Source organism: Artemia sp. Qi Xiang Cuo, chromosome 7 (assembly GCF_049724085.1).
Source record: "Artemia sp. Qi Xiang Cuo chromosome 7, ASM4972408v1, whole genome shotgun sequence".
NCBI lineage: Eukaryota > Metazoa > Arthropoda > Branchiopoda > Anostraca > Artemiidae > Artemia > Artemia sp. Qi Xiang Cuo.
This window is the reverse complement of record NC_142800.1, coordinates 34,729,785-34,754,755: the sequence shown is the minus strand read 5'-3', so window position 1 is coordinate 34,754,755 and position 24,971 is coordinate 34,729,785. Positions and strand designations below refer to the sequence as shown.

General features: G+C 34.8%; 1 protein-coding gene across 2 annotated transcripts in view; it reads right to left on the bottom strand.

Moving 5' to 3' along the window:
- Positions 1-706: 706 nt before the first annotated feature.
- LOC148950199 (CLK4-associating serine/arginine rich protein-like) overlaps positions 707-24,971 on the bottom strand; it is a 93,010-nt gene continuing 68,745 nt past the window's right edge. The window contains exons 10-13 of one of the 2 annotated variants that reach the window (XM_089092215.1): positions 23,236-23,296; positions 11,270-11,342; positions 2,335-2,440; positions 707-932 (exon numbers count right to left, since the gene is read on the bottom strand). In XM_089092215.1, the coding sequence (XP_088948341.1) occupies positions 758-932; positions 2,335-2,440; positions 11,270-11,342; positions 23,236-23,296 (415 nt within the window). In that variant the 3' untranslated portion in view covers positions 707-757. Of the gene's footprint in view, positions 933-2,334; positions 2,441-11,269; positions 11,343-23,231; positions 23,297-24,971 lie in introns of those variants that run through there. The other variant, XM_089092216.1, reaches the window with a different exon arrangement.

The following is a 24,971-nucleotide window of genomic DNA, read 5'->3' as shown; positions in this document are numbered from 1 at the left end:
TTAGTAAGGAGGGGACTTAGTTGCTCATAAAACATTTGGTTTTTTTACTCATCTGGGGCTGCAAATTCTGCACTAAAATAATCAGCCCATTCTTTCTCACAAATGGCACTGGAAGTCGGACTATTGTACTCAGCAGGCTTTGCACGCAGATTCCAAATCAGATTAGGATTAGGCATGATTTTCGACACAGTTTCAAGTTTTAAAGCACTACGATGTCTACGCAGTTCTTTTGCAAATTTCCGCTTAGTGAAAATACGAATTTGATTGACAGCACCACTTTTAGGCCTGTCATACTCATGTCAAATCTGCAGCCAAAACATGGTCGCAGCCGTTATATTAACCAAATCAGAGTTTTGGGCCCATCTTTTTACTCGAGATATATTGCGCAATCCAACACTCGGAACAGCTGGGCTTTCAGCTATTTTTAACGCGTGGCATATTTCAGCAAAATATAGGTTCAATTGCAGTCTTATTTCACTATCAGGTAAGTCAGCATTCCACTGGAGCCGATTTAATACTTCATTGAAGTATTCTCTCCATCTCATTTATGCCAAATTATCAGTTTTATTATTTGGGCTAAGAACGACGATGCAAAATGTTAAACCCATCTACAACATGGAGCTGAAAAGAAATCAGCAAAATGGCTACCTGAGCATACTCTTCAATTATTGACAAATATAATTTACCAGAGAAGTAGACGTTAGTTACTAAAAATTTAATACCCAATCAAAACAGATATGGTAAATACAATATGAATTCAATAGTAAGGTCTTCTTTCTTTAAACCCACTTTTTCTTGTGGATGAGCTATGTCTACCTCTTTCATATTCAGGCGAGAAGCTACGAGACGGTGATCGTGAACGTGAACGACTCCGTGATTTTGATCTTGAGCGTGATGAGCTCGAAGGAGTTCTTCCATGTTTTTCACGGGTCCTGTAAATATAAACTAGTAAATAAATAATAAAAAGAAAACCCCACAGTTACAATGTTTATTCTTTAAAGCAGCTTTAATATATCTTTAGCTTCATAACACTTTTTTTGGCAAATAAATTCCGTTTTATAATTCTCTATTTGAATTAGACTTCGGTGCTTCAAAAACATCAACTATTAATTACCATTTTATGCACTTTCTTATCCTTTCAAAAATTGTTATCCCAAGATTTTTGATAAATATTAATAGACTAAAAACCAAATGAGACTTTATATGAATTATCATTTTTAACCGTATCTGAGTCCAGTGTTAGAATTTTCCCATACTAGCATTGAATTGATTTAGATTTAGTTCATGACTGTCTTGTCTGATATAAGCAGTAACCGCAGAGGAAAACTAAAAATTCGTTCCAATTACTTTCAATAATAATTATTTAAAATAATAATTTTGTTCAACACAAAGACAAAAATGTAGAACATACCGAGAAGATGGAGTTTGTTTGTATTTTGGTATCAGGCTGCTTAATGCTGCGACATGTTTCCAATGAGGGAAGATACAACTAGCTAAAATGAGAGCCGATCTATATGAAAAGTACGTAAAATACAAAAAAAATTTTCAACTTACAATCGTTAGGTAAGCCATCACCAAAAAAGTAGTAAAAAAATGGTTTGATACCATTCTGGCTTATGTGGATACTGGTGTAAGGTGCATTTTAAGCACCAACACTCTTTTGGAAAAACCGATAATTAAAAAGGCATGGGTAAACAAATGTGATAAACCGATAGTATTTCCCTGTTTTAAAGAAAACTGAAAAAGCGTTGCTAAAATTTACAGCTAATAATTCCTTTTTTCCGAGTTTTTGAAAACACTAGTATTAAGTAAACTCAGCCACCAAATTTGTATCAAATGAACTTGCCTCACATGATATAAAATTTCATTTTTCGTTTTTTTATCTAGTCAGCATTTCATTTCGCATACTGCTTAAAATTATTTAGAATTTGTGTTGTTCTTATTCCCTTTTTTTTTAACAAACTCGGGATGAAAAGGACGAAAATCCTACTACAGAGTCCGCAAATGAAAAAAGGTATATTCAATAATAATGCTGGTTAGAAAATTTCCGGAGATACTATTAGCTACAACTGTTAATAACATATTTTTCTGTGAACCACCGCAATCTTTTACAACAAAACCTTCTTTCCTCGAAAATTCCAATGACCCAACCTTTCCTTACCAATTGTTATCCTTTCATTCAAATCAAACTAATATCATCAATCGCCCTTGCTTGTTTAAAAAGTTGGCACTCATGACATCATATTTTTAGAAAACAGGCATAATTTTGATGATAGAAAAAAAGAAGAAAAAAACGGCCAAGGGAGACCAAGAAATGGAAAGCGTTTTGCCAACCTTCTTCTCATTTCAATAGCTGCATTCCTTAGTTCAACTTCTCTGTAAATTCTTTCTTCTTCTGCCTTTACCTTCCTTTCAATCTCTGCCTTTTTATCGGCTTTGTCTAAAAATATGTAAAAGATAAAGTAATTAGCATAAACGGCCTTTGACAGAGATCTGCATGCAAGTAATTTTTTTTTCTAACACTTTGACAAAATTTCACTTCACAATTTGCTAAAGACTTGCAGGTCAAAGGACACTCCCCTTATTTCCCTCCCAAAACGACGTCAACACTTTGTTAGGAAGAATTCACCTTACCGAGGGGTTTCCCATGTATATACCAATAAACACAACTCAGAAACATATTACTATAAGGTTTCTTCCTTTATTCGAACCTCATTTTTGAATGAAGCGAAGATACCCAGTCATATCACACCTACACTGAGTCAGGGAAACCTAGAAGGACTACCTCATCCAAAACCTCCAAGGACCCTTGAGATTTTCGAGTAAACCCGCTAAAGCCGTATGACTTACGAAACTTGACCATCTTTTTGCCATCTGAACCCCTAACCTTCTGATCCCAAGGGACAATCCTTTATTACAACTATCTCAAGAACTTTGGATGTGATCACTGATTTATTGGTAGAGAACTGTAAATAATTTGTAGTAAACAGCTCTCAGTAAAGAGCGACCAGTTTCAGAAGTAAGCGAAAATTTATAAACCGGAATTTTGATAACAATATAGGTGTACATAAAAAAATATCTTTTATAATGGTGGTGTAGCGGTTTAGAAATTCCTTCATGTAAAACCCAAAACACAAAATATCACATTTTCCCAGAGACGGTTAGTCCCAAATGCGTGTTTATTTGTTTGTTTTTCGCACGGGTACCATGCCGAACCGGTGATCGTAGCCGAAATAATACAAGGATTTACTCTACTACTACTAACAACTCACCGCAGCACCAAGCCGCCTGAGGCTAACACAGCTACGCACGCTCTTACTCCATTCCAATCTATTCAAAGCCTCTCTCTTTACACCATCCCAGTAAGTTCCATTTCCTTTAAATCTTTCTTTATTACATCCTCCCATCCCAGACAAGGACGACCTGCTTTCCGTTTAACCTTAGACAGTTGGCCGAAAAGGACAATCTCGGCAATCTGTCATCCTTCATCCGCAGAACGTGCCCTAGCCGTCCCAACCTTTCTTTCATTATAGCCCTAGAAAACGGGATTGAACTACACTTTTCGTACAGCCTACTGTTTGAAATACGGTCAGTCAGCCAGGTACCCAGAACAATCCGTAGGCAATTTCTCTGGAAAACATCTAGAAAATCTTCATCCGCTTTTCGGAGCACCCATGCTTCAGAGCCATATTTGACCACTGTCATCACTGTAGCTTCTAATATTCTAATCTTGGTTTGCAGACCTATCTTCCTATTCTTCCAAACTTTTTTTTTACTGTGAAAAAACACCCTCAGCCTTGGCTATTCTACTTTTAACATCTTCACTGCTCCCCCCGCCTTTACTAATAATAATACCAAGGTAAGTGAAGCTGCCCACCTGATCAATCTTTTCGTTATCCAACGTTACCTTTTATCTTCCCAGCCTTAGTGACTTATTCTTCTTAACATCAATTTTCAAACCTATTCTAGCACCTTGAACTCGCAAATTTAAGTCCAGGAGAATTTTTCCTCCCCATTTGATTCTGTGGTCTCCCATTGCCTTTCCTGTGCTCCTTAAGACAAAGCCCATCAAAATGATCCATATAAAGGGGGATAGAACACAACCCTCCTGATTTAATGCAAAACCAGCTGCTAACCTGATTTCCTACCTTAACAGCAGCAGTGTTATTCTCGTACATAGCACTAAACACTTTAATGTATTTGTCTGATATACCATACAAGGATAAGACCTTTGCTAGAGCTCTTCTATCAACAAAATAGAAAGCTTGCTCATAATCTATAAAACTGAGGACCAATTATTTATAACCTATACAATTGGAGGTACATAGCGGGCATATGGCTCCTCCAACACGCCCTTTAGAGTCAACTTTTCAGCAAAAGGATGCAGATCCCCCCCCCCAATCACCTCAAATCTTGCAAAACAAATGCCGTGGGCTACTAGGACATGATATCGATGATTTAACGAGCACACCTTTTCTCCGAACTTTGCGCAAAAGTACTTCAATCAGCTTGAAACTAAAGGGACATCCTTGTGATTGGATCCCCATATGATTACACTGCATGAATGGAGAGATAAAGAGGATCAATGACTCCTTCAACTCCCAACGCAAACAACACAATAACAATATATATATATATATATATATATATATATATATATATATATATATATATATATATATATATATATATATATATATATATATATATATATATATATATATATATATATATCACGGACTGGCAACCCTGCCTAAATTCAAGGAAAAAAGAAGGTATTTTGGACATTCACCGGTGAATGTCGACATTCACGGTAATGAATCTGGTTAATGTCGTAATTCACCGGTGAACGTCCGCAATTTCGTTTTCTCTGCTTGGGTTCAATTAGTTTTGCGAGTGGCATATATATATATATATATATATATATATATATATATATATATATATATATATATATATATATATATATATATATATATATATATATATATATGTATATGTATATATATATATATATATATATATATATATATATATATATATATATATATATATATATATATGTGTGTGTGTGTGTGTGTGTGAGTGTGTGATTTATTTATATATATTTATTTTGAGCCGCCCTAGCCGAGTGGTTACCGCTCCAGAATTGAAATCGTGAGGTGAGGGGTTCGAGCCCTGGTGTTACTGGGTAGGAACGGGGGTCAATTCATTTTATTCCCAGGGGCGATCGTATAGAACCTATGGCCTGTAAGACCGAGAGAGGAATTCATGATACTATACAATAATTTAAATTAAAAATAGATTTACATCAATCAAGAAAACTTAGGAGAACGTGCAAAAGATTTTTTTTTCAGTCGATCGTTCTTAATTAAACTTATAGAGCGTCAATTAACTAAAACAAAAGGAAATAGAAAGAAAAATTGGAACCTTTGTAATCAGTTTTGAATCAATGTGTTTGAATGTGTGAAGGAAAAAGCACTATGTAAAGAACAGGGACTTTGTCAAATCATGATTTAAGAAAACGATAATGAAGCACAACGAAATCTGCAGTTAGAAGACCTGCGACAACGAGCATCGCAACGAATCACAAATGAAAATGATGCACAACAAAATATGCAGTTAGAATACAGGCGACAGTGAGAATCACTGCGAATCACAAATGAAAATGATGCACAACAAAATATGCAGTTAGAAGACAAGCGACAGCGAGAATCGCAAACGAAAATGATGCAAAACAAAAGAAAACGCCTCAATATATATATATATATATATATATATTTTAATTGGAACACAAACATATTTTGGCTTGAAAAGATGATCTAGATAGGTCATGACTCTTGGAAAATTCGTTTAAACCCTTAGTTTTGGAAAAACATATTTCATAGTTTTAGACTCAAAGAAAACAATAAATATTGCAACGAGGAAGGAGTCTGCAGAGTTATAATCTGACTTGATGTACAAAAAATTGAACAAAAAGTATAAAGAATAGAAAAAATGTTTCAAATATTTTGGAAGCGGAAAACCTAACCATAGACCTCAAGACTACTTTATTACAAGGGAAAAGAACAGCATTTACCATAAAGTAGGACATATCCCAAAAATTAACGAACTTGAGCATAATTTCAGCCTGTCATTAACAAAAATACGTCACAGATTAGCAAAGTTCAGAAAATGAAACCTCATTTTGGAAATAGTTCTAGCCTGACTCGCAAAAATGATAGAGGTGAAATAATTGTTTCAAGTAAGAATGAAGATTTCCCAGTTTCCAACATAAATTCTTCTAAGGACGATTGGTTCCTTATAGAACTGCCAGTTTTAGTAAACTGCGTAAATTTTGAAACTGCGTAAATTTTGAAACTGCGTAAATTTTGAAACTGAAACTTGAACTGTGTTTACTTTTTACGACACATGACAAATACAGGAAGCATATACAACTGACACATTTCTCACAAAAACTTCCGCATAGCTCAAACAAATCAATAAGAAAATAAAAGAATCTCCCGCTTAGAAATTTCCAGGCTGTATTCTAATGCTTTACAGGGACCTGTAGAAGCTTTTCTTTCAGGAGTGAATGTGATTAGCATTGATATATTCAAATATATATGCTCATTATTGAATAAAACGACAAAAATTTAAATTTCAATAAACATTTTTTTTATTATTATTTGTCACACTAAATCGTTAGTTGCGACAGTAGTTTTTAGTTACTGTCAGGGCCGTAAAACTTGAAACATAAATTATTACATATATGGGGGGGGGGTTGCTCCTCCTGAACATCTCGCTCTTTACGCTAAAGTTTGAATTCTGTCCCAATTCTTTAAGAACAATTCCTGAAACATTATGTTCGTTTAATTAGAACAACATGAAGCTATTTTTAAAAGTCCTAAGAACTTTAGCTTAAAAAGCGAGGTGTGGAGGAGGAACAACCCCCCTCATATACGTAATAATTTCTGTGTCTTTTAAAGTTTTAGTGTTGATCCTTACTTTAGTGGCGGATCCAGGGGCGCCCCCCTCCCTAGCGTAGTCTAAAGTAGTGTAATTTACTTAATTAACGTAAGTTAGCGTTAATTAAACTTGCTCCTAACGCAAGTTTATCGGATAAACCTATTAGGACATAAGCTTATTACTGAAGGGAAATATTGAAGGACAAATTTCCTTGGCTATTGGATAAGAAACTCAAGTTTTAGAAGTACCTATAATAATCCTAAAAAGAATACTATAGCTGGTTTACCTCTACTGGGCAGAGATTAGCTGCGCTTACTAAAGATAAATTGGCATTTATCAAAATTAGTGAAGACCCTTAGTCTGGAAAGCTTACTTAGAGAACATAGCTCAATGATGGACCATTGGGGGTTGGGACAGGACATTGGGCAACACAAATTTCTGAAAGTCTCATTAAAGGTGACAAATGAGAATAAGCAAATCATGATCACTCCCTTAGGGGCGATATAGCAAAGAACGGACCCTAGTCCATATTAACCGAAAATAGAGGAAGAATCTCCATTTGAAGCTGATTCAGGGATGGAAACAATTGTTTCGATTAATCTTAATAATGGGAGTTTCTCGCGAAAACAAATTTATGGGAATTTTGAAAATTAGTGTTTTACAAAATTTATTGGAATTTTGAAAATTAGTGTTCAACAAAATGTATTGCAATTTTGAAAAATAGTGTTTTACAACATTTATTGGAATTTTGAAAATTAGGGTTCTACAGACCAAAGGCTGTGCCTTTTGCAGTCCTTGAAAGAATAATCAAAGAGCTAGAAAATTTGAATAACTCCAGGGTCATTACAAAATTGAACTAAAACCCTCGGGGAACCCCTGCAGTCCCTGTTAGGAAGCCAAACGGTGAGACACTATGGTTCACTGTAAATCAAGTCATAGAAGAGAATCAGCGCCCAATTCCACACATCTAGCCTGTTTTAGCAGCAATTTGTGGGTTAGAAAAAAAATACATACAAAATTAGACATGGTTTGTAGATATACCCAGCTGGAATTGTATGAAGAATCTTGGACGACGTCCAGAGCTAATACACAAAATGGATTACATAAAGTAAAACTATTACACCACAGCATATCTTCTTGTGGGCCCATTTTTTAGGAAGTGATCGGCTCAATACATACCCATTTTTAAGACCAAAAATTTGCACTGTCTCATAAATGTAATGCAACATTTTGAAACACAAACTGAAAGAGAAGCTTTGAGTATAGTATTTGCGACGAAAAAGTTTCACGCTTATATATTAAGTCGTCATTTCACATTGTACGGGAATAACCAACCACTAGCGGATATTTGTAATGAAAAAAAGGATTGTCTACTATAACTAGTTTGACATTTCAATAAAGGGCAATTCAATCAGCCGGGTTCGAATACAAAATTAAGTTTCGATCTAACAGAAAACATAGAAACGCTGATACCTTCTGAAGGTTACCAGTTGATTCACCTTGAAGCGAAAACAGTTGAACATTTTATTTTAAAATCATTTTGAATTACTTCCTTCTCAATTTTGTTGTATAGCAGAAGCTACATAAAAATGTACATGACAGCAAAATGACAGCAAAAAGCCCAAAATGTAATAAGAAATCGGCTCAAGAGCCTTAAAACTTAAGATATTAATTTGCTGCTGCTTGCTGCGTATTAATTTACCCACGGAATCTCATCGTTGACTGAACTGCACAGTTATTACTCAGATTTGGAGAAAATCATCAGTTTAGCACATTTGTACATTTATTGGCCGTCCATCGATTCAAACATCAAAGATTTCGTAGCAAATCGCAAATGTTGCACCAATAATGCCATTAACACAACCTTTTTGTAAAACCATAGCCTAGTGTTTATTGGCCATCCATCAATTCAAACATCAAAGCTTTCATAGCAAATTGTAAAAGTTGTGCCAGCAATGGCATTAGCCCAACCTCTTTTTTTAAAACCGTGACCTAGCCCACTAAACATTTGGCATAGAGCGAATTCAGGTTTAGTAAAACCCGTAAAGGGACTTGAATATCTTACTATAGTTGAATCGTTCTGAAACTATAATTGACACATAAATGAAATCAATTACAGCAGATAAAACAGCCAACGTTTTGATAAATATTTTTGCGTATTCTGGAACCTCACAAGAAATTGTAACGAATAATGAACCATCGCGAACAAAGAATTTGCAATTTTTTCCTAAACCGAACGGGTTCAACCTATATTCACTTCATCTTTTCACTCAAAATCGAATTGATGAGCAGAAAAGGCTGTCGAGGTTTTCAAGCGTAAATCGTGAGCCCTAGATAATAAAGGTGTTTTTGTGACCGTTAGACAGAACTTCCCTCGTTGATCGTATTATACTAATAAAAAGTGAACTAAGCCCACACAAATTGCTTTTAGGAAGACAAATTTGTATTCGGTTACATATTTTAAAAAAGAAACCAGTTTTCACAAAAAAATATCGACACACGCGGTGATATACAAAAAGTATCAAAAGTAGTTTTACCAGTAAAACCCGAGTCTAGTCAAATACAGAAATCAGAGCTAACTCAACTAGTGATATGTCTAACCAGTGGAGCTGAGACGCATTTACAAAAAAATAAGCTATTGAGTAGGTAGGTCAAAAAGCAGGTTCAGGCGAAAGCGATAATTCCATAACTTCATTCGTCTGTTTTATGTTATGCAGATGACGTTCTTAATCTAAGTAGGGATGTATTTAGTTTCAAAAAAAAGTTTTAGGGAGATTGCTAAGAATTATAATATTGGTCTTTCTTTAAATACAACTAAGTCTCAACTGTTATTATTTAATGTTCACCATTCTGAAACCCCTGATAGAGTAAATCTGGGCGAATCTGATTTTTTACCTCTGCAAGAACTTGTGTATCTTGGATTGCTTGTTGGTACATCCCTAAAGTCAACCCAGAAATTACTTATTGACCGAACCGTACGTAAGATCCGTAATGCGTGTGCTGGTGCAGTTGGATCAAAGCTAAATCTTGGTAAACGTCACCTCGCGAAAGTATATAATGCTGTTTCTCTCCCTCTTGTGCTATACCTTGTTCCCTTCTGGGACATTTTGAACCAATCAAGAGATAAAATCAGGAGATAAAATCAGAGAACCAATCAGGAGATAAAATAGAAATCAGGAGGGCTTATGTCAAATATTTGAAGTTCCTTATCCGCGTTCCTCCTTGGACTAGGAAAGGTGGACTGCGGGAGAGATACAGCTTGCCGGATCCTCTTGAAGCTGCAGATAAGTTTTTTTCCGAGCTTACAGGTTATCCGTCAAGCCACCCTTGGAAGGATTTTTTGTTTTAATGCTAGTTTTTTTTGTTTTTTTTTTTTTTGCTGAGTTATTATTATTTTTATATTGTATTTATTTGTATTATACATTAAAGAAGTTTACCACCCTTGGAGTGGCTTACTTTTCCGAATTGTTTAGTTTATTGAGTTTAAATTTGCATGTATTTGCTCCTGATTTTTCATGTGCTTTTTTTGGGTTTCATTTTCTTTCTTTCTGTTATACTCCACCGTCATGCTTTGTATTTTTGATGGGTTATGAAATAAATAAATAAATAAATTAATTTGTGTTGTCGTCGGGAAAAAACCGGTTCTATCAAACGGAGGAAAGTATGTAGTGGTTTTATTAATGTAGTGTTTACTGTTTGCGTAATTAATTAGATTAGTTAGACACCAAGTACTATGGGAGACTCATTGGATGAATGAATCATCCTAGCTGTTTTCTACAGATTTTTGTTTCACAAAATGTTTGGCTTTCCTTGATTAATAAATGAATCTCTATTGTACGATTGACGGTTTTTCTGCATGGGGCTAGGGACAGTATAACGCTCTAGACTTCGGGGGACAGTCCCACTTTTATTAGTGGTACTTTCTGTTCGTGTCAGGTTTCGCTTATTCACTCACAGGAATTGCTGGTTTTTTTTTAAGTTTCACTTGATTATTCATTTGAATCTGTTCGTTTTGGGTTTCACTTATTCGTTAATAATAACATTTGTTCATTTTAAGTCTGACTTCTAATATAACTTTATTTCTGCTCATTTTAGATTTTAATATTGTTCAGTATTCTTCTTTGAAAACTTTTGTGTGTAAAACGTCTTTAAAATAATGTCAACACAGACTCTGAAGAGACAGCTGAAGAATACTTCGTAATTTCTTGACTAACTATTTCACTCAGAAATAAAACATTTTCTTCCTACACGTAATAAAAAGAAAACAAATAAAAGAACGCGTGAATAGGAAAGAAAGACAAAAAGAAAGAAAAAAACTTACATTGTTTATTTAGAGCAGCAGCCATTTTTCTTTTTAGCTTCTCAGCCGGTGTTAGCTTCGATTTCCCTTGATCCTGTAATACAATAAACTAGCATCAACACAATTTCTTTATTAAATAAGTGAAATACCCCAGAAAACACCCCACGAGGAAAAAAGGAGATAAATTTACAAAAAATGGAAACAAAACATAGCAACTAAATATTTAAAAACATTTTAGTGATATTTATATTTTAGATGTTCAAGATTCAAACAAATTATACATAGACGACTTTCGCGCCATTTTAGCTTGAAGGTACTAGGTTGGATAGGAATATCATCTTAAACCGAAATCCTGCATTGCACTGTCTTAAAAGTGCAATTTGTCGCCCAGGTGCTTTCACTCAGCCTCACTTTCGGGGGACAGCCCCACTTTCATTTGTGGTACTTTCTGTTCGTTTCGGGTTTCGCTTTAGAACAGAAGATCATAAATTGGGGATTATTCAATCACAAATTCTGCGATCAAAGACCCTTTCTAAATGACAAAACTGACCAGAAGGCATCAAAACACTCTTTTCGCTTTCGGGCGCTCCTGCAGCCCCACAAGACACCGGATCAAGATTTCAAAATAGCTATTTACATAAAAGTGGTAGAAAAATCAAAGATGTATCACCACAAGTCACAGGATCGGCGCAGCCCGGAAATCAAAGGCACAACATTATACAATTAGCCTCTTTCTAAACAGATGCCCTTTCAAAGATAAATTTCAGTCAGAAGCTTGACGAATCATCCAAAAGACATTTAATCTTATAATCAAGGGGCGAGAAATCTTTGGGCCACAAATCCTCCCTTGCTCTCATGTCAGCTCGATACATAGGGAATAGTCCTAAAATCAAACTACACTGAGTATATTTTTAATAAATGATCGTTGACTTCCATCCAAGTGGGTATTTGAGGGTACTTGAAGCCCCTATATGAGCTTTTTTCAAAAACAGCTTCCAGGTTCTATACTTTGTATTGACAGATTTTTCTGTAATTAGTCCCTAATTAGAAGGAGGCCAAAATAGAAATTTCAGCTTCAGCGTCTTACAACAGTAAGACACTGAGGCTAAGTAAGCAGTGTGGATTGCATCACTCCCGTTCATGTTACAGATCCCGTTTTATTATAAATTTCAGGCTAAAATTACATAACAGAAGTCCAAAAGTAAAACAGATTCTGTATATATTCAATAAACTTTGTTTGATTCCCATTACATTTGTTGTTTAAGAGTTCTTGAGCTAGTAAACATAAAAAATTGTCTATATTTTTTCACAAATAGCTTTTAATTTTTAAAATTTTGTATTTAAGGGCTTCTGAGCTTGTTGAACAAAATGTGTAACTTAAAGAGTATTCGAGATCACTAATTTCAGATACGAGGCTGAAGTCACTATTTGTGATCACACAACATAATAAAAGTTGCATACGTTGCCTCACAAATGCGTTCCAATTTCAATCGCTATCAAAGGAATTCTCAGCTAGTTCTAGTGGTAAAAATTTAGAATTGTGGCTCTTGATAAGGAGACATGTTAAGAAAACAATTCTTACTTTAAAATATGTATAATGATCCTAGTTAACATATTATCCAAGGGGAGAACCTTTATCATCAAGTCTTTCCACTAGAAATCCTTCTTTTCCAGCTTAAAAGAAAAAGTTTACAATAAATCAGCATGCTGAGATCCAATGCATAAATCTTTTGAAATTGCCGCTAGAAATTCCCAAACAAATTGTTTTATAGATAGCGCTATCCCGGCCGTTACAGGCTCATATTTTGTATTTTCGCCACTGCTCATTAAAAAAAACGGCATTTTCGCCACTGCTCATTAAATAAAAAAAACACAATAAGAACGCTATCTATAGAATAACTTATTTGGCAACTCATAGTGGCAATTTCAAAAGAAATACGCATTCTGTTTTAAAATGGAGAATATTGTATTTTTTTTCTTTTAAGCTTGAAAAAGAAAGATTTTTAGAGGAAAGACTTGATGATAAAGGTTCTCCCCTTGGATAATATGTTAACTAGGATCATTACACATATTTTAAAGTAACAATTGTTTTCTTAACATGTCTCTTTATCAAGAGCCACAATTCTAAACTTATACCGTTCTAGTTGATTAAGAATCTCAGGATAATAGTGCACTGTACAAGTCAAGAGTAAGAAAAGGCATATTTCACAAATGGTGTTGGATTTCCACTACATATTTGAGCTTTATTAAATGCCAAACAGAATACAATAGTGGTGAATGGACGAAGACGAAGGGGGGGGGGGGGTACAGTCCCCCCTCCTTAGACACTTTAACTTTTGTACAGTTTCTTCTTTGTATAGTGTTAATACGACAGCAGATCTGTCGTATTAAAGTTGGGGTTGGTGGACGATTACGTGGATAATACATTGGTGAACATGGTAGAAGTAGAAATGAATACGTCAACATCATCGAGTGGATCAGAAAAAGAGAAAAAGAAAGTAAAAACTGGCGAAGAAGAGGAGAATGAAACGAGATTAGACTTGAATCCAAAACACTTATAAGTTAAAATATAAATGGTATGAAGCAAAGAAACGGAAAGCGGCTTTTAAGAGACTGGCTCATGCCAGAAAGTATAGAATTAGCTTTTGTACAAGAAAGTGATGCTGATAATTTAAAAAGCGTAAAACCCGAACACAAATGTTTAACAAACACGTGTAGTGGCGGAGGTAGTGTAGCAGTGGTACATAAACGGTAGTTTGATCCAAAAAATGTCAAAATCAACAAAGAAGGAAGAAATATCCGTTGTGTGATAAATAGAAGATCATATATCAATGTTTATGCCCCATCTGGATCCCAAAATAGGAAAAATAGAGAGAAAGTCTTCCGGCAAGGTATTGCAGCATTTATCCCCAAAAATACTGATGAATTAATGTTACTTAGAGATTTTAACTGTGTAACAAGTAAGAAAGATGACATAGCCTGAGAACAGATTATTTTCAGAGTATTGGTTGAGCTAGTAAATGGGCTGGAACTTATAGATGTCTGGGAGGAACTTAAGAGGATAAACAGATTTACAATAATAAACTAGGTAGGAAATCATGGAGGTGGAGCAAGACTTGACAGATTTTATGCATCAAAAGTAATGTTACAAAATATGGTAAACATAGAACAAAAGATAGTATCTTTCTCAGATCATAACGCAGTGTTAGTGACAAACAAAAAGGAAAAAATGCAAGGAAGAATAAAGAAATCTACATGGAAAATGAATACTGCAGTCTTAAGAAGTGATGAATGTAAGACAAAGATAGGGAAGATATTGAAAACGATGAAGAAAATAGATCCCAAGCTATTACCCGAATACTGGAAACAGACGATGAAGTCCAGAATTACGCAAGAGGTAAAGGCAATTTCAGTAGAATTATCAAAAACTAGTTATGAGTATCGGAAATATCTTTATAGAATAGCTTGTTAACTAAAAAGAGAGATAAATGAAGGGAGAAACTCCAATAAGGAATAATTCAAGACTTTACTTGAAATAAGAGAAATAGAACAAAAAAAAGCAGAAGCCTATAAGATAAGAGCAAAATGCGAGGACCAGATAAGGAATGAACAACTAACAACAACACTTATTTGCAAGGATAAAAATCATGCAAAAGAAACTATTCTTAAAAGAGTTAAAAAGAAAAATGGGGAAACAACTGAGAAAATGGAAGATATCCCGGAAGAAGTGAAATCCTTGTTCAAGAATGTATTTACAAGAGAAAGAAGAAGAAAAGGAGAGAGTGGACGAATTCTTTCGGAAGATTTAATATAATCAAGTGACAGAGGAAGAAAATAATATACTAACGGTGAAATTAACAAAAGAAGAAATAAAAAAAGCTATAATGGAGACGGAAAACAATAAAACACCAGGACTTGAAGAAATTGCAGAACATCTGGCAGATATTTTTAATGAATTACTAAATAACGATGATATGTGATTAACGATGACATTGTTTAGGGATGATGAAATTAATACCAAAAAAAGGTGGCCCTGAAGACCTCAACAACCGGAGACCAGTTAATATCGCAGATTGCGATTACAGAATTATGTCGAAAGTATTAGCAAACCGTCTAAAAAAGGCGCTACCATCCATACTAAGTGTAAACCAAAGAGGAGGACTAGAAAACCGTAAAACAGCAGATGTATTGGCTAATATAAGAGACATAATAATACAAGCAGAAAGTCGAAAGGAAAAAAAGAAAATAAAGCACAGGATAACGAGTTATGATATTAAAAAGGCCTTTGATAAAATAAGAAAAAAAATACTAGTGTGGATCATGAATTACTATGATTTCCACTAGACATTTATAAAATGGATAAACAGGTTAATTGAAAAAATAGAACAGGTAATTTGTGTGAATAGCGATAATACAGGAGAATTTGAAGCAGAAACTGAAGTGCGCTAAGTAGGCCCGCTAAGCCTTTTACTGTTTGACATATATTTTGATCCGTAACTGAAATATTTAGCAAAGGAAATAAATGGCATTATAATAGAAAGTGTAGCAATGACGTTGAACAGTTTTTTATATGATCTGACAACGTGCAAAGAAGCTAAAGATGATTTCAAAGTGGCAGTTTAGTGCCTAATTGAATATTGTGACATCTTCAAGCTACAGCTCAATAGTAATAAGTGTGAAATGCTATCACTGGGAGATGAAGTGTATGAGGGGATCCCGAGAAAGGAAACAATTAATATATTGGGTGTGTTTTTTCAAAGAAGTTGGGGCCGAACGGAAAATGAAAATTGGATAAATACAATATCGAAATTCAAAAATGCCCTTAGACAAGGATATGGAAGAGGTTTGACGGTTTACCAGAGAGTCCAGTATGTGAATACTTGTGCCTGCCGAGCTTTATGGTACTTTTTATTTCATTCACAATCGTAAAAGAGGGATTGAAAGCAGAGTGTGAGTTCAAATTACCAGTATATATGGAATGAAAAATTTCCACCTAAATTGAAAACAGACAATATATTCCATAAATAGAAATCATGAAGGCCCTCAGGTCATAAATGTGGAATGTAAGGTGAAAGAACTTTTCATGAGGACAATGTTGGAACAAGTGATGAGGGAAAAAGAATCACCGACAAGTGCTTGGTATGAAACATGGAAAAGAAAAGAAAAGAAATATCGTCCAAAATACAATCAATCATTTTGAAGGATTTACAGAATAGAATAATTAGGAATCTCGCTTGAGATAAATGGGAAAATTTACAAAGAGAAACTTAAGGAATGGTATGAAAAATAAGCAGGTTCTTCCACTAAAATAATTGAAAATGGTAGTTATAGTGAAGAAGAGGTGGACAAAAGTTTCATACTACTAGAAAGTTGCCTGTTGCCGCCAAAGTTAAAGAACATATGTTTATCTTTATGCATAATTTGTTACCCACAGAGGAGTCAAAAATAAAGATTAATATGAGCGGTAGTAATAGAAATTGTTAGCTATGCGAGAAAATACTAGAAACGCAATATCACGTAATGTTAGAATGTGAAAAACAAGAAACAAATGTAGCAGGACTGAGGAATTTATTGGCAAGTGTTACAGGTAAAAAAGAAGTAATTAATTTAGAGAAAGCTGTTTACGTAAAAGTAGATGATGAGGCCTATACAAGGACAATAGTGTACATAGTATCGCTTTTTTGTTATTACACGTGGAAGCGAAAAGAAAAGAAGAAGGAAGACTATGATGTGATAAATCTTGTGGAAACAGAATGGAAAAGGGTAAGGATTATGAAGCGTAAGGAAATTGAGAACGTGTTTGGTATAAAGTAGAGGGAATATTTTTGTGTCTTGGTGGGCCAGGATGTGTTGTTAAAAAAAGGGGAGAAATAATAATAATAAAAGGAGAGTTGAGAAAAAATTATAGGGTTTAAGGATTTAAGGTTTTACATTTGTATGTTTTTTCTTTTTTCATTTTGTGGTAAGGATCTAGGTAGAAGATTAGAAAATGGAGTTTTTAATTTTGGTATGTGGAATAAGAGCAGATTTTAAGTTAAATATTTCGATCTTTTAATGAAGTGTTTGATTTTAGAGTTTACTTAGAATTTTCAGATTATTATAGTTAGCTTCAGGATTTGTTCAGCATTTTTAAGTTTGTTTATAAGGTAAAATTTAAATCGAATGGAATAATTATAGTATAGGATTTTATGAATTTTTAGGTAATAGATTTTAGATTTGGCCATTTTTTTTTAATGTTTGTTTGGAATTTATTTTAAGCTAGTGGTATTTATTCTATATGTTAAGGGGGATACGATTCACCTGGATTGTAATGTATTTGATTTTTGGGAAATTTTTTGAAGATTATTGTAGCTATCTAACAACCCAAGACCCAGCGAAAGTAGACTGTGTTGAAATGTGATATATTGAAAAAAAAAATAGTGTTATATTTTTAATTTTTCTTTTATTTATGTTAATATAGTGAAAAGTGTTTTAAAGTGTTATATAAAAAAAAAAAAAAAAAAAAAAACGACAGCAGATCCACTCATCTACTCAGCATACATGTTTCGCAAATGTCTTCAAATTTCTACAATAATTTGTATTATAAGATTTTAGATTTCTTTGAAGATAAATATTTGATTATTCAATACTAGCATGTAGCATGCTAGTTGAATGTCTCAGAATTATAAAACAGAAGATTATAAATTCGAACAATTTTAGTCTAGCAAATTATTTCTGAGCTCTTTCATATGAAAATCTGAGGTTGTTGCTGTAACGTAGTCCCAAATCAAAACACTGTAACAAGTCCCAAATCAAAAGATTTAAGTAAATATCCTGAAATCGGTATTTGATTTATTTGTATCTAAGTTAGTATTCAGGAATTTTTGAAATCACAGTCATAATTTAAATGCAAGCAAGGACTAGGTAAAGAGCAGACACGTCTCCAATGCATTACTTTTTCCCAGTCTTACCATAAGGAACGTTTGTTAATAGGAAATTGCATGAATGATTGTTCATTCTGATATCTAGTGCCCTTTTAACCAATTTTTAACAACGTCCGTCGAGGTCAAAGACGAAAAGTCAAAGGGCAAATCTTAAAATCACTAATTCCTCCACTTTCCGTGGTCTGATTGGGCTGACATTTTGAAAACGCGTTGATTTCCGATGATAACAGGTGACAGTAGGCTTGTAGCTCCCTTAATCCCCACCCCTAGTCGACTTTTAATAGCAACGTAGGCGAGTTACATCTTGTTTGACCTGAAGTAATCTGTATGACTGGAGAAAGAAGTGATGAGCCCATGGCACCTCTCTCTCAGCCCCCCCCCTCATCAGCTTACTAGCAGAAAGATAGGGACATTGTATATTAATTGGGCCCCCATCATACAAGCATTTTTAATTTGTGTGATTACAAGCGGCCCGTGAGTTCTCAACATCCCCCGCCTTTCCAGGGAAATATTTATCAGATCCCTGACCCCTTTCTTGAAGGGGGTACCCTTGGTAGTAGTATTATCTAACATATAAAAATAACAAACACGTTGATGAAGCCACACAAAAAAATGGCTTGAAGGCCACGTATTCATAACAATATGACCGTCGACAAAGTTTGTTTGTATACACGTTTTTAGTTCCGGTTAAAATGAGGAAATTCTCATTTTAGCAGTTCCTATGCCAGGGACAGGCAGGAGAGAATATATCACTTTATTCTTTACCAGTTCGTCTTGAAACTTATTATTAACAAGATATAGTAGTTGATAAAATTTTTAATACTTAGACTAGACCTGCTTATATCTGTAGGCTATAGGATGGATTAGACATAAATTTTTTGCCTTAATTTTTGTTATTGCAATCTGTCGAAATGGCATGAAAAAAGACTGCATCATTGAAGCTTAGCAAAAGATCAAACTGAATTATAAAAAGCTCCATAATTGATTCCACATCTAAAATAACACATTATTTAATCAATTAATTAATTAAAGGCAAAACTCATGCTGTACCAGCAATCCAAATAGAAAAAATTAGTGTTCATACTATAAAATCAAGCTCGAGCGAAACATTCCTTAATGACAAGAGCAAAGTGAAATTTAAGGAGTCTACCTTAACATTTGACCGGCTTTTAATTAAAGTGAATACCCCCTCCCCCTAAAAACCAAACGACTTAGATGACACAATTTTTCATATACAGTTACAGACAGGCGGGGTTGGGATAGGGAAGCCCCCCCCCCCCCCTAAAAAAAGAAGGACGAATAAGGATCAGTTAGTAAAGGCCAAAAGGCTCCAATGTTTTATTATATTTTTTTTTTCTCCAGAGGCACTTCATATGGAAGGAGTGCTAGCATAAAATTCGTAGAGGCTCATTTGATTGAAAATCGAAAGTTCTAGTGCCCTTTTTAAGACCCAAAAAGTGATCGGAGGACAACTACCACCCCCCCCCCCCACGCCCTTTTTTCCAAATGCATGCGATAAAAACTTTGAGATAGCCATTTTGCTAAAAATAGTTTAAAGATCGGATAATTAAAGGTCCGGGGTCGACACAACCCCCCAGGGGCAAGTGTCATGCCAAGTCATGCCCTGGGGGCATATATTATTTTATGGAACGGATCATCGTATAAACTTCAGAGGGGGCTCATTCGCTTGGAATCGGAAGTTCTAGTGCCCTTTTTAAAAGTCAAGAGTGATTGGAGGATCAAAATTTTGATCGGATACTAGTTAATTCAAAATAGTTCAAAGATAAAATAACAAAAACTACGGGGTCGACACAACCCCCAGAGCCTGGGGGCAAGTGTTGTAAGTAATGACCCAGAAGCATATACGGTTTTTATGTAAGAGGCGATCGTACAAACTTCAGAGAGGGCTCATTTGATTGGAATTTGAACGTTCTAGTTATCTTTTTAAGACTTAAAAGTGATCAGAGGGCATCTACCCCCCCCCCTCCACAGCCTCTTTTCTATAAATGCATCCGATCAAAATTTTGAGATAGCAATTTTGTTCGAAATAGTCCAACGATCAGATAACAAAAACTTCGGGGGTCAACAAAACTCCCCAGAACCCGGAGGCACGTGTTTTAAGTTATGCCCCAGGGACATATAAGGTTTTTCATGGAAGGACTGGTCGTATAAACTTCAGAGGGGGCTCATTCGATAGAAAATTGAAAGTTCAAGTTCCATTTTAAGAGTCAAAAGGGACCGGATGACAACTACCCCCCCCCTTTCCTCTTTTCCCCAAATGCATTCGGTCGAATTTTTGATAGCCATTTTGTTCAAAATAAGACCGAATATCATATAGCAAAACTCCAGGATTGACACAACCCCCGGGGGGCAAGTGTTGTAAGATATGACCCAAGGGCATATAAGGTTTCTATGGGAGGGTTTTTAAAATAGGTCAAATATCAGATAAACCCGCCCCCACCCTCACTAAAAAAAACTTATTAACGACATTTTATTCCAAAACTTAAAGGAGCTGACCCCCTGGCCCTCCCTCCGTGTCCCCGCCAAAAAATACAACTTATTAGCGACATTTAATTCCAAAACATTTGGGAGCTGACCCCTGACCTACTATGACCCAATCCCCCGCCACTCGAAAAAAACTAAACAGTGATAAATCCTAGGAGCTGGCCCTTGGGCCTCCCTCTATGACCCCCCCCCCAAAAAAATATATTTTATTTTAAAAGTCAAGAGAGCTGACTCTGTCCCTCCCTCCTTGGATAGACCACCCCCCCCCCCTCCAAAAAAAATATTTAAAAAATAATGGGAGCTAGCCCCTGACTCTCCCTCCATGGCCCAAACCAAAACCCAAAAAACTAACTTATTAACGATATTTTAATCCAAAAATCATGGGAGCTGACCGCGGGTCCTTCCTCAATGGCCCAACCTCCCCTAAAAAACAACTAATTAACAATACTTTATTCAAAAATCGTAAGAGCTTACCCTGGGCCATCCCTCCATTGCCCGCCCCCCCCCCCCAAAAAACAGAACAAAAAAACTCACTAATGATAATTTATTACAAAAATCAAGTCAGATGACTCCTGGGTCCTCCCTCCATTCCCCACCTCCCTCCCCCCCAAAAAAAAGAAACAACAACAAACAAACAACTTATTAACAATATTTTTTCCAAAAATCATGGAAGCTGCCTCTGGCCATTGCTCTATGGCCCGACCCCTTCCTTCCAAAATAATTAACAATAATTTATTAAAAAAAATCATGGGAGCTGACCCATAGCCCTCCCTCTATGGCGCGACCTACCACCCAAAAAAAAACAACTTATTAACGATATTTTAATCCAAAAATCCTGGGAGCTGACCCTTGGACTGACCCCCCCCCCCCCCAAAAAAAAGCTTATTATCGATATCTTATTCCGAAAATTATGGGAGCTGACCCCTGGCCCTCCCTCCAAGGCCTGATCCTCCCTCAAGGAAAATATTAACAATATTTCGTTCCAAAACTTGCGGGAACTGATCCCTGGTCCTCGATTGCCCGACCCCCCCCCAAAAAAAAATTATTAACAGTATTTTATTCACAAACTTACAGAAGCTGACCCTTCACCCTCCATGCCCCCTCCTCCCCCCCCCAAAAAAAAATGAAAATAAATAAAGATATTTTAATCCAAAACTAACTTACTCACTGGAATACTATCATGTATTTCTAAATATTTCAATATATGAATATATATATATAAAAAATGTTTTGGAATAGGGAATTTATAAAAACTTTAAACTTTAGCAATCAAAAACGAACAAAAATTTATTAAACTTAAGATCAGAAGAAATAAAAACCTACAATAATTCAAACTCAAAACTACCAGAAATTATTATTAAAGAATTAAATGAAACCCACAACGAACATATATTAAATAAACAGTCATAGTAAAAAAAAAAAAAGAAAGAAGCAACAGGTACTAGTATAAACAAATCTTAAAACGAGTAAAGCTTAAACTGAATAGGCAAATCAAGCTTAAAGCAAACAATAATCTTTTGCTATTGAAGTATAAATGAAACGCAAAACGAACATAAATTAAATAAACAATTAAATAATTCGTTTTCAGTGAAGCACCAACGTCGCAGTAGGCTTTGATGACGCAGTAACTTTTACAGCTAGGGAAGGGAGCAATAGCCAAACTCTTCTTTGTAGTGATTTTTGTTCATTTTACGCTTGATTTGCATATTAAATTTAATTTTCACTCCTTTTTAGATTTATCTATTCAGTTATATTAGTACCTGTTGTAAGTTGGTTTGCTATGACTGTTTATTTTATTTCTGTTCGTTTTGGGTTTCATTTGTTTTTTAATAGTAATTTCTTGTCGTTTTGAGTTTTAATTATTATAGATTTTTATTTCTGCTGATCTTAAGTTTAATATGGCCTTTACTTTTCTTTGAAAAACTTCTTTTTCGGGAAGTTTCTTTTTTAATTAATTTTTTTGAAAGAATGGTAAGACGTGCTCCTTTTTTTACCCCCCTCCCCCGTTAGAAAACCACTGTCCCCATTTACCCCAACTGTTAGGACTTGTTCACATCTGCGTTTCAGAAAATACGAAAAGACACTTGACTTTACTATGAAGATTTTATTTCAGCAAACATTTTCTTTCAAAAAAAGTAAATACAATAGCGCTAATAAATAAGACAAATAACATTTAATGCACAACATACGAGATAATAGTAACTATCCAAATAGTGATATTAGCAGCAATAAGAGGAATCAATCAAGAGGAATTTTATCTATTTTAAAATTCTGTTGAATATAGGTTTTTATGTTTTATCATCTATAAAAGAAACTAAGAACTTTTCTTTCAGAAACTTCTATTTTTCCTTTTCCATCCTTAGGCCCACCTGAAAGAAAGCCAAAGCAAACAAAAGAAATTAAAAGCTGAAAAGCCAAAAAAAAGAAGAAAAAAAAAAAGTAATGTCCCGTGTTTAGGAATATTTTTAAAGATATAGACTTATTGCATTTTCATTGTCGAGAGAAACTTTTTAGCGTCAATAACTCATCTATAAACAAAAATAAAAATTGCTTACTGACTTTGGAGGCAGCAATTCCTTTTTTACTCCCAAAGTTGTAGTCCAAACCAGGCAACTTGGCTCTAAAAGAAAAACAACTATTAGTAAAAGTTTACTTCCGTTGTTCGTCTTTCCATGCAGCTCATTACAATCAAAGATCTTGGAATTCCATCCACGCTAAATAACACAAATTTGAGTAATCTAAATTAAGCAGCCTCTTTTTTTGCGAGCAGAATAAATCTTATAGTCAATGTAGCCTTTACAATGGCTATATATACACATTACATCTATATGGCTTATGAACCTTTGTTTACAGAATGTGTCCACTTATGTATATTCTACTACTACTACTAACAACTCACTGCAGCGTCAAGCCGCCTGAAGCCAAAACAGCTACGCACGCTGCTACTCTATCACAATCTATTCAAAGCCTCCCTCTTTACCTACAAGTCCTCTCGTTAATATAAAATGTACACATTTTAAAGTTTATTTATAGATGTCTTATCGTTCCGTGTTAAGGACACCTTAGACGGTCAATCATTTTGATCAAAATCTTCCGTCAATCAATTGACTAAAGCAGGATTGACCATCTAAGAACCTGTTTGACGCTTGAGTTTGAAGCTAGGAACGTTGACGGTAATTGATAGAAAGTTTGAATGACTCAATCGGTTTCTAGACGGTCAATCATATTTTAGTCAATTGATTGACGGAAGCTTTTGATCAAAATGATTGACCGTCTATGGTGTCCATTATTCCATTGTCTTTTTAATTTCAATTTTTAGTCTTCACAATGACATTTATTTGCTGTTGCATTATGATTCCGCATACTCCTATTGTTATCGATATTGCGTGTATTTTTCATCACTGACGTAATGCAGCGCATATAGTATTTATATTTGCCATTAAAAAAGTTCAGTTTGACCTGTTACGTTCAAGCGGCTTTTGATTTAGTTAAGTGGATGTTTATAAATGAATAAGTGAGAATTTTTGTATAGTCTTTAATAGACATTTTGGTGATTAATGATAGCAAATGTTACTTAAATTGAGTAGGTTTGTCAAAAGTTCGAACAATATTAGCAAGTCTGTAAGAAAATATGCCGGCAATTAAAAGTATAACTTCAGTAAAATATTAAATAGTGATACAGAACGTAAAATTAATAAAAGGCAAATGAATAGCATTGCGGAGTGTTAACTGTTGGCTTTCATCAAGGGCACCTTTTATTTCTATTCCTGCTATTGAATCGACGTGAAAATACCAACAGAAAATTCATTTCAGTCATGATTCATCGATCAACCAGTTAGGACCTCAATGATTGCTATTATCTACTCTATGAGTGATGTCATGAAACAAGTGAAGTCCGATTATTGCTAAACTCTCTGTATGCCACGATCTAACGAAAATTTATATAAGCTGATGAAGGTTTGATGGTTTAGTGAGGATACAAGCATTTCTGGTGGAATGAGGATAACGAATATAATTATTACTACTTGAAGGAATATTTGCTGAAATTAATTGCTGCGGAAAAAGGAGATTTGAATTCTACCAAAGTTGTAATAAGGTGTTTGCAGTGCCTAATAGCTAAATTTAAGGCACACTCACACCACCGTGGATAAAGGTCTGGTACTTTAAACCTAGCAAGACAGTTTTAGTTATTCCTAAGTTTAGATGGGAAAACAAATAAGAGGAGTTGGCCAGATACTGAATCAAGCGAGGATATGGCTACAAGCACCCCAAACACCCCAGTAAAACCGGATATT